We start from the raw sequence: 10,674 nt of genomic DNA on the forward strand, positions 1-10,674 counted from the left end.
GAACTAGTCAAAGCTGTAGTTACAATATTAGATATTTTTCCTTTTTACCGTTACTTAAAATATCTTGTTCTTTCCCCAAATAGACCTCCAGGTGGTGGAAAAAATCTTTGGAAAACACTGGCACACCAGTGCAGGGCAGACTGATACATGCCTCATAAATCTGTTTCTCTCTGTAGCACTATTTTTCAGCAGATTTCTTTAGCAGAAACGCTTAAATTCTGTGGCTTCTTGAAGGCTTAAATAGGCTTAAATCAGGATTAAATCCCACTAAAGACATCAGCGGTGTTACACTGATGCAAAAGCTGGTGTGAGATAAGTTTGGAATCCTTTGTGATTTTTATTGCATTAGGTATATGAAATGTAGCTGCTGGCTGGTTTAAGAGAAGTGAAACATCCTCTGTGTCAGGATGGATGTGTTTCTGCCAGAAAGAAGCTATCACTGGAAACCAAGCTGTGCCATGCTCATGATGAATAAACATGGATTCTGTACATGGAAAGCAATGTTTTTTCCATCTGTGTGTGTTATACTGAGCATAATACAATTTTTAGTGTATGTGAATGCTAGGAACCAGGCTACAAACCCAGCATGCAAACTGGTTAGCTGCTTGGCCTGGCAGGCTCTGTGCTGCAGGTGGAGCAGCAAAACCAGCGTGGCATCTTGTCATAACTGGGCTCGTCTCCAGAAGCTAATTTTCAAACACCAGCAGTTCAGATGTGAAGTTTCCAGAGGTGAGCTGTATTTGATCAGCTGTGTTTCACCGTCACAGACCCATCAGTGGTGGTATCAAGTGTTTTGGGAGCACATGATAAACAGTTTGGACAAAATCTTCCCCATAGAGTGTTGAGTGCCTGACTTATATTACTTAGTTACTGATGTGTTGGTTCAAAATCCAAAGTTGGCTGTTGTTTCACTTTACCCATAGTCTTAAATCAAAAAGGGGCTGTTGAGGAACACGAGAACAAACCTTGTTCTCTACCTTGCTTTTTATTTCAATACTAAAGGAAGACAGAAAATATGTAATGTTTCCATCAAATCCTGGATTATTTTGGTTATGTCTAATTTCTGTTCAGAATCAATATATTTGCAGTTTATAGTACCTTGTATGCTGCTGGTGGGGGGCTGGAAGCCAAAGGCTGGGAAAGATGATCAGATGTTTCTCCCAGTGTATGCTTAGGCTTAGAATTCAGCTTTTTGCAAGTTAATAAATGTCTAAAGTTTGCTGTATTTGACTGCACAGATGAGCACCCAGTTTTTCAGATAGTGGCAAACCTTCCTTGGCAAAGTTTAGAAACTCCAGACAGGGTGCATTAAAAGCCTACAATTAATCACTTTTAAACCAGGATGCTAAGGTTGCCTGCTCTGTACAACTGGAATGCAAGCTGTCTGTTGTTACACAATTGTTTGACTATGTGAAGCCCTGTTATTTCTAATTAAAGGCCTAAGAACATCCAGCTGATCCCCTAATTTGATTGTCTCAAACATCTCTTAATGCCTTAACAATGAAAAAAGATCTACATATTTCCTTCTCAAACATCGTTGCTAGAGTACCTGCCAGCATGAGCCATTTTTTTGTCTGACCAGTGGTGAGAAGGAAGCAAACGATGCCTTACAGGTGTGTGCAGCACATCTACAATCAGCAGAAATATTTTTTGTACCGTATTTTTGGTGTTAGGGGTCTTTCTGCAGCAGGAGTGAAGCACCATCACAATTGCTCTCTTACACAATGACAAATAAATGACACTGCTAAATATTTTGATTTCATACTCGTCTCAGAACAATGCAGAATTTTCGCAGCTAAGAGGTTTGAAAATAAAATGCTACAGGTTTCTAGTCTAACCCAGTATCTTGGGAAGCTGCTGAAATCTGTTTTCTTGGGATGTGTGTTGTTATTGACTGTTTTGCTCTCATCCTTCACTGGGGCAGTTGTTTCTCAGGACAGTAAGGATACTTGCACATTTATAAATGCAGTCCGTTTAGTCCTCAGGTGAGGATGATGATGGCTGCAGTTCAGCCTTTGCGGGTGTGGAGGGTAAAGCAGCAGTGTACGACTGTTGGCGTTGTAGGAGCCAGTCCCTGCTCCCATAATCTAACGGCGAGCTGAGTATCTGTGAGAAGTAAAGGGAGTGTGCTTGAAGGAGGAAACTTAAAACACTGTTTTATGTATGTTTTGAGTATTTCCATTGCCTTTTTGGTATGATAAACAAAAATGGTGTTTAGGTTTCCTCTAGAAATAAAAATAAACACATAAGGGTGATGTGGCAACCAGAAAACTTTCATTAATGCAGTAGCACGTGGCTAACTGCCCTACCATTTAGGTTGTGTCAGTATTTCCACCATAAATCAAATTTTCAGAATCTTTTTCAGCTGTAAAAGTCTGCTCGAGTCTGAAACTTGGTGACGTATTTCTCTGCCTGAGAATGAACTTACTTCTCTTTCAACTGAAGTGTATCCAAATCCTTAATTTCTAGGATTTTATAAGCACTTCCAGAGTATGAGTTGCTGTAGTACCAGAGGGAATGCTGGAGTGCTTCTCTGGCAGAAGGATACAGTGTGTGCATGTGCATGTAAAATACTGATGATTTAATGTACAATGAGATATGCTGTATTATCTGTCTAGTTAAGTCACCCTTTCTGGTAAAGGGATTCTTACGCTTATCATAATAAGCAAGTTAGTTGGCCAGGGGGATGCAGTATCACAGAATCACAGAATGGCAAGGGTTGGAAGGGACCTCGGGAGATCATCTAGTCCAACCCCCCTGCTAAAGCAGGCTCTCCTAGAGCATTCTACACAGGACTTCATCCAGGCGGGCTTTGAATATCTCCAGAGAAGGAGACTCCACAACCTCCCTGGGCAGCCTGTTCCAGGGCTCTGTCACCCTTAGAGTAAAGAAGTTTTTCCTCATATTCAACTGAAACCTCTTATGTTTCAGTTTGCACCCATTGCCCCTAGTCCTGTCGCTGGACACCACTGCAAACAGACTGCTTCCATCCTCATGACTTCCGCCCTTAAGATATTTGTATGCATTGATGAGATCCCCTCTCAGTCTTCTCTTCTTCAGGCTGAACAAGCCCAACTCTCTCAGCCTTTCCTCGTAGGGGAGATGCTCCAGTCCCTTTATCATTCTGGTAGCTCTCCTCTGGACTCTTTCTAGGAGTTCCTCGTCTTTCTTGAACTGGGGAGCCCAGAACTGGACACAGTACTCCAGGTGGGGTCTCACCAGGGCAGAGTAGAGGGGGAGGAGAACCTCCCTCGACCTGCTGGCCACACTCCTCTTAATGCACCCCAGGATACCATTGGCCTTCTTGGCAACAAGGGCACATTGCTGGCTCATGGTCAGCTTATTGTCCCCCAGGACTCCCAGGTCCCTCTCAGCAGAGCTGCTATCTAGCAGGTCATCCCCCAGCCTGTATTGGTGCATGGGGTTCGACCTCCCCAGGTGCAGCACTCGACACTTGCCCTTGTTGAACTTCATCAGGTTCCTCTCTGCCCAGCTCTCCAGTCTGTCCAGGTCCCGTTGAATGGCAACGCAGCCTTCCAGTGTATCAGCCACTCCTCCCAGTTTTGGGTCGTCAGCAAACTTGCTGATGGTACACTCCGTCCCCTCATCCAGGTCATTGATGAACAAGTTGAACAAGACCGGGCCAAGTACCGAGCCCTGGGGGACTCCACTAGCTACCGGCATCCATCTGGACTCTGCCCCGCCAATCAGAACCCTCTGAGCCCTGCCATTCAGCCAGTTCCCAATCCACCTCACTGTCCACTCATCCAACCCATACTTCTTGAGCTTCCCTATGGGGGTGTTATGGGAAACAGTGTCGAAAGCTTTGCTGAAGTCAAGGTAGACAACATCCACCGCTCTCCCCTCATCCACCCAGCCGGTCATGCCACCATAGAAGGCTATCAGATTGGTCAGGCATGATTTCCCCTTGGTGAATCCGTGCTGGGTACTCCTGATGATCTTTTTTTCATCCACTTGCTTGGAGAGGACACTCAGAATGAGTTGTTCCATCACCTTTCCAGGGACAGAGGTGAGACTAACCGGCCTGTAGTTCCCTGGGTCCTCCTTCTTGCCCTTTTTGAAGACTGGAGTGACATTGGCTCTCTTCCAGTCATCAGGCACCTCTCCTGTTCTCCACGACCTTTCATAGATGATGGAGAGTGGCTCAGCAATGTCATCTGCCAGTTCCTTCAGTACTCGCGGGTGCATTCCATCGGGGCCCATGGACTTGTGGACAGTAGAGGAAGGCACTGAGCAGGCTCTGCCAGTGTATGCTAATCCTGATTTACAGTATTGTATCTGCTCCTTTACCAAGCTGATCTTTGGGTGACTTTGGTTTGTGTTATGTTGCAGTGAATTCTGTGGTGATGTTCAGATTAACGTAGAGAAGGCTTAGACCGAAACCCCATTATCTGGCCAGTCCTCAGGAGGTATAAAGTGATAGGTCTCCTGCCTTGACTGGAACTACTTGCCGCCTGGAGGAGGGCAAGAATGGTTTAGGTCAGGCTTTTTGTTGTAGAGCTTCCAAACAAAGCAGAGAGAACGGTGTGGATTACTGTCTTCTGTGTCATTAAAAATAATCTCGACAACTGATCCCTTCCTTGCCCCTGTCTCCGAATTCCAGCACCCCAGACAGGGTTTTGGGTGTATAATATTTGTTGCCTTTCTTTTTTTTAGCCATTCAAAAATGGTGTCATTAAAGGAGATAGAGTTTTCCTGACAGTATAATTTCATTTTGGTTTTGGTTCATAGCAGACTTGATGTCAAGTCCTGCCCAGCTGCTGGCTGGTGTCCAGACTTAGCCGATGTTAACAGGGAGAGAATTTATTCACACAGCATCTCTCCTTCATCCTTGAGTTGTACTTTGCAAGAAATGCCTCTCAGCCACCCACTCACAGCACGGTGAAACAGAAACTTTGACTTCTCTTTGTAATCAGTTATCTCACCAGCTCAACAGAGCTGCTGCCCAGCCGTTTATCTAAAGCCGCTATTGGTGTGCCAGCTTTGTCTATCCTTCCTTCCAGAGTGTACTTACTCTGCGCGTCAGCTCTCCAAATCGTACAAGCGTGTGTGTTAGAAATCTAGGTTGATTGTAGGAGGACATGAATGCCTTATGCTTTTTCCATTCTTGGTGCAGGATTTCATAGCAATAGATCACCTGGGATGAAAAGCTAAGACAATTTTAAGCTCCTATTATGTTATCAAGATACTGCTTTCATATGCTATTAAGTTATTAAAACATTTCAAATGGTTATAGTTGAAAGTACAGCTAATGAATGAGGATCAGCATTTCTGCGTGCTGATGAGATGTTATTCTGACTTTAATATCAATATGCAGTGAAGTCTTACAGCTTTAGAAGAAGTTTGAATATGAATTTTCACCCTTTTATTAAATCTGGTTATTTTGTCATTATTTATTTGGTCCAGTGTGGCTGTGATAGTGTGATTGGTGCATTACAGACTGCTCCTGTTAGTGGTTAGTCCTGTCTCACAGTTCTAGAACTTTCATCACATAAATAGTTTTACCTATTCAAGTATTCTTCTCTGTAGTTCTATAGGAATGTTGAAAATGTCACAGTCCTCCCTGTGTACTGGAAACTGATGTCCCTTGTATGTAGAGGGGTGTTTTGGAAATGTAGCTGGTTGAAATGCCTCAATGCCGCATTGGTTACAAAAGCCATCTTAGCCAGACCCTGTCTGTGCTCGCTGCAGTCTGCGGGAGCCCTTCATCAACCTCTGGAGTTTGGGTCAGGCTCTAGCTACTGACAATACAGTTATCTTTTGTTTTGTTTTTTTTTTTTAAGAAAATATTGTGTATTATTTGTTGCCTTTATTATGCGCACGTAATATTTAGGTGTCTTTTTAAGCATATTACTGATGAAAGCTATATGAACTATTAGTGTGTTCATATTGCAAATTTCATGTAACTATTGATGTTCCAGCTCAGGACAATGTTAGTCCTGTGACTAAGATGTCCGGTGCTTGTTATTAACCTTTAGTTCTTTCTCTCCTCTGCCCTTTTCCAGAGGCCTTTGAGTCTTTGCTTCGCTTTGCTGAAAACCGCACAAGTTCCCTGTTTGAGACAGCTTACAGACCTATGGCAAAAGAAGCAGCAGAGCCCGTTAAAGAACTTTTTACAGACATCTCTCTCTACATTCTGGGCGCAGAGACTACAGTAGAAAGTGCAGTATTACGGTTCTTTGACAGTCTCTTTCCTCTGGTCTATAGCCGGCTAATAAACCCGGGAATTACAGATTTGTCAGAGGACTATACAGAGTGTCTACGGCTTACAAGGCAAGACATAAATCCTTTTGGACGCTACTCTAAAAACATGGTTACAGAGCTGTCAAAATCTCTTTGGGCAAGCAGGATGCTCAGCCAGGCCCTCAGTCTGGGCATCGAGGTGATAAATACTACTGAACACACAGCTCTCACGAAGGAATGTAGCAAGGCTCTAGTGAAGATGCAGTACTGCCCACATTGCCAGGGCCTGACGCTGATCAGACCCTGTGTCGGATATTGTCTAAATGTAATGAGGGGCTGTTTGGCCAGTGTGTCAGAACTGGATGGACAATGGAGGGAGTATATCTCCACGCTGGAATATCTGAGTAATGAAATGGCTGCTTCACATGATCTGGAAATTGCTCTGACGGGAATCCGGAACTCCATCAATGAAGCCATCCTGCATGCACAGTTGAATGGACCACAGCTCTCCGCTACAGTAAGTGCTCTCTAATTATTCACTACTCTCATTTATCACTTTCATTGTTTGATGAATAAACGTTTAAACAAGTTGGTGTTGTCTTTGCATCAGTTTTTAGTCTTCAACTAGATCTTTGTTTAATAGTCCCTGAAAATGTTACAGATAATTATGATGGTGTTCAGCAGAGTCTGCCTGGAAATGAAGTGGGGGGAGCTTGTTCTTTGAGAAGCAACCCTGTAAAGCAGATAGCTCTGGCTTGTCTGCAGAATTTTCTGAACAAAAAATTGGGTTATATTATACTTGATATCAGCAATGTATTTCCATACTCTAAACCTTCTGATTCTGTAACTCTAGGAGCAGCGTTCCCCTGGTGTGTGAGTATTTGTAGTGTGTGGAGACATCCCACAGAGATCGATATGAGGGGTTAGAAGGTTGGGTTTCCATATAAAGGGAAAGATATTAACTGTTTCATCATTTTACAGTCCCTTTACTTCTGTGTTGCCTGAGACATCAGGTAGGTACTATGGGTCTATAGAGAGCACACCCATCATACAAAAGCTGGAAAAAGAGCATGAACAAAATCAAACTTATTTGACAGCATTTACATAAGTAAAGGATAAAAATACATTCAAAGTGGATCCATTTTTGTAAGTAGTAGGTAAAGGAGGAAAGAGCTAGGATGGTAGAACTGTCTCATAAATAATAGCAGCACATGACTGGCAGGTGTTCACTCAAGGTGTTGAAGATTAGACCAGAAATGATTGAAGTGACTAATGATGCAGCTGACTACATCTGTATGAAGTTCAACATGACTGTCAGTGGAAAAAAATGTAGCAGTGTGGCCTTAAGCAGGGTAAAGACTGATCTAAAAAATGCAGATAGATCTGCCTGTCTTGAAAGTAAAGGAGTTCTTGCAGAGAACAAATGAGAAGGAAATGCATAGATTTAAAAAATTAATTCCTGTACTGAACTCTGGCCACCATATTATGTAAGAGGAAAAAATACTTCAAAGAGTCTACAGAAAGAAGCTATGGCAGAGGGTATTCTAAAATAAGAGAGTGTTTTATTAGGAGGAAAATGCCTGTATGTTTGTAACCTTCCAAGATATGTAATATCACAGCTCTCTTCAATTTAGAACACCTGACAGAGCCAGAGACTTACAGTCATAATCATATGGAGATTATAAAAAAAAAAACAAACCCAACCACTTCTAGTAATCTGATAAAATTCTCACTTGATATTTGTAATTATCTCAGTTCATGTGGCCTCAGGTTCACCTTAACTTTTCATCAATGACTTGTGTCTTCTAGTTTAGTTGACATCCAAGGATAAACATGAAAAATTGAGAAAAGGTTCTTGGATAATGGCATTGGGTCCTACATGTGTTGCAGAGCAGCAGGTCTTCCTTGTGCTAATGTCTAGTTGGTAGCATCATAACGTATCCCATAAAGCAGTGTTAAACCTAGAACACATAGTGAACAATCTTCTTGCATCTGCTCTAGTTTTCACTGAGATGTTATCTTTATGTGAGTCTAGAAGAGAAATGAAAAACCAAAGTACACTATTGTTATATAAATTAGTTTTATCTGACTATAGATAGCTACCTTTTAAATCATCACGTGGCTTTATTACTGATTACACAGAAGTAATTAGGAATGAAGTTAAGCTTTCTGACTACTAGCAGCAAAAATGGTCTGACAGATACTTTCTCAGCATGTTAGAAAACACTAAACCATAATTCTGCATTGCATTTGTCAGCCTTGTAATTAATATGTACTTGCTTAGCTTACTGACAGGGTAAAATTCATAATCCAGGTGAATATCAGATAATTACAGGTGAAGTCAATAAGTGTATTGCTTTTAGTTGATGTGGAAGTAGAATTCTCTGAAGTGTCTTTCAGGCTGAGGATTTTCTCTAATGGTTATTCAAATAATTTTATTCATGTCTTTCTCGGTTCCCTAGCAGTAACTTTAAACATTTTCCTTCTTCCATTCAGAATGAATTCAGAAAGCGCTCCTGTGTTTGAAAATACATTCATTCTTTTCCCCCCAAAGTTCTCTTTGTTTTCTCTCACTAGCAAAATCTCTGTGCACCAAAAAAAGGTTGTTTTAGGGACTGCTCTGTAGGATAGCAAAGGATATTTTCTGTTTGAGAATAAGAGCTGTATGCCAGTGTGTGTAATCCTCAGTATTCTAGCTTTCTCAGTTGTCAGCAAGGTAAGATTATATTTTGAAGACAGAGCATGTTCCACCATTTGAGCAAGCATTTAGTCTGATACTGATTTAAAACTTTACTGATTAGTTACAGAGGATAACCATGATTTAGAAAATTGAGCGTAATTAAGCTCTATTTCCTTCTCTGAAGAAACAGAAAGGACTTCAATCTATAGCTTCAGGATTTCCGGCTTCTCAGTATCTGGGGCCTGATTTTCAATTACACTTAGGGCCCTTTTGGGCCATGTGGATGGGATTTGTACTCAGTGCATTTACTATGTGTTTTACCTACAGGAAAATTTTTGGAAAAGAAGATACCTTCTCTTTTCCCTTCATAAAAATGTAGAGACCTTTTTCTGTTCCTGTAGTACGCTCTTGAGGTTCTGGAAAAGTGGAAATGTTTAACTTGTGTACAGTTTCCGTTACAAATGCTGTAATTGGTTTCATTCAATTATAAATAATCTATGGAAAACTCATTCAGGAAAGCAAAGCGCTCCTAGTAATTTTCATTTATCCTGAGGCAGCCTTAATTAATGCACCTGTCCTTTTAGGAAATGTCTTACATTTTTTAATAGACAATATGGCTAAAAATTAGAGTTCTTTTTTAGTGTGCTGCCTGCCTGGATGATAATAAATAATGGAAAGTTAGGTTATGTTTTCTGTAAAACAGGGGGAAGGGGTGAAATAAACCAACAAAGCACTTAGGGTACTTTGCTCAAATGAGGTGCAGTCAATTATTATAATTCAAAAAAAAAATAATCCTATTTGTATGAAGGCTGCATAACTTCAAGAGACTGGCCTCTGCTGATCTTGTCCATTATAGCCAAGAGAATTGCCTGATTTGCTGGGATAGCATGTGTGAAAGGTCACCTTTGAGATATTGGTAATCTCTCCTCAGATTCCTCCCGAATGTGCTGTGCCATTTGTTCAATGAGACTGGCTTGCATCCAGCTTACTTAACCTAATGCGGGCCAGCCATGGTCTGCAGCATCAGCAATCATAATCATTGCTTTCTGGTTTGTCTGCTGGAATCTAATTGTCGTTCATATTGGTAGGAGCCCTGACTGCTTCTTGGTGCCAGCTACAGAGACCAAGTACGTTCACCCTTCGTTATAATTTTTGAGACTTTTAATCTTTGTTTTTTCTTTTTGTGTCTTTGTGTTTTAAAGCTGGTCTAATTTTTCATTTATTCAGTCTACCGCATTGCTGTATTCCAAAGTCTGTATTTGTCCATCACTCCTGATTTTTTTTTATTTTATTTTTATTTTTTATTCAAAGTGAAAGTAAAATACCCTTCACTAAAATGCAACAAGGAGGAGAGGCATGCTGGCCACTGACGCTTTGGGGATGTGTATCACCAGGCATTGTAACAAACACTGTCTGCGCCTGTCCTCCCTGGAGTCAAGTCCCAGTACAAGTGAAAAACATTGGGGCCCAGGTTATCTTTTCTTCCATCTTACCAGTTCGAGGGAAGGGAGCAGCCAGAAATAGGCGCATAATGTACATTAACTCCTGGCTACGTGGCTGGTGCCGTCGTGAGGGTTTTGGCTTTTATGACAATGGGACGTTCTTCGACAACTACAACCTATTAGGGAGGGATGGGGTCCACCTCTCTAGGTGGGGCAGGGGAATCCTAGGCAGTAGGTTGGCCAACTTGGTACAGTGGGCTTTAAACTAAAGGACTTCAGGGGTGGGGTGCGCGGTCAGGTCGCAGACGCATCTGATGGGCGAACATGTGTGTCGGTTCAGAGCCGCTA

General features: G+C 41.9%; 1 protein-coding gene across 1 annotated transcript in view; it reads left to right on the plus strand.

Annotated features, from left to right (window-relative positions):
• The window catches only part of LOC104135455 (glypican-5), a 361,472-nt gene that overhangs the window by 58,489 nt on the left and 292,309 nt on the right, over positions 1 to 10,674 (plus strand). The window contains exon 2 of the mRNA XM_009649110.2: positions 6,027 to 6,721. Within this exon, the coding sequence (XP_009647405.1) occupies positions 6,027 to 6,721 (695 nt within the window). The remainder of the gene's footprint in view (positions 1 to 6,026; positions 6,722 to 10,674) is intronic.

This window comes from Egretta garzetta, unplaced genomic scaffold, assembly GCF_000687185.1.
Source record: "Egretta garzetta isolate BGI_Z169 unplaced genomic scaffold, ASM68718v1 scaffold161, whole genome shotgun sequence".
In the NCBI taxonomy this organism is placed as follows: Eukaryota; Metazoa; Chordata; class Aves; order Pelecaniformes; family Ardeidae; genus Egretta; species Egretta garzetta.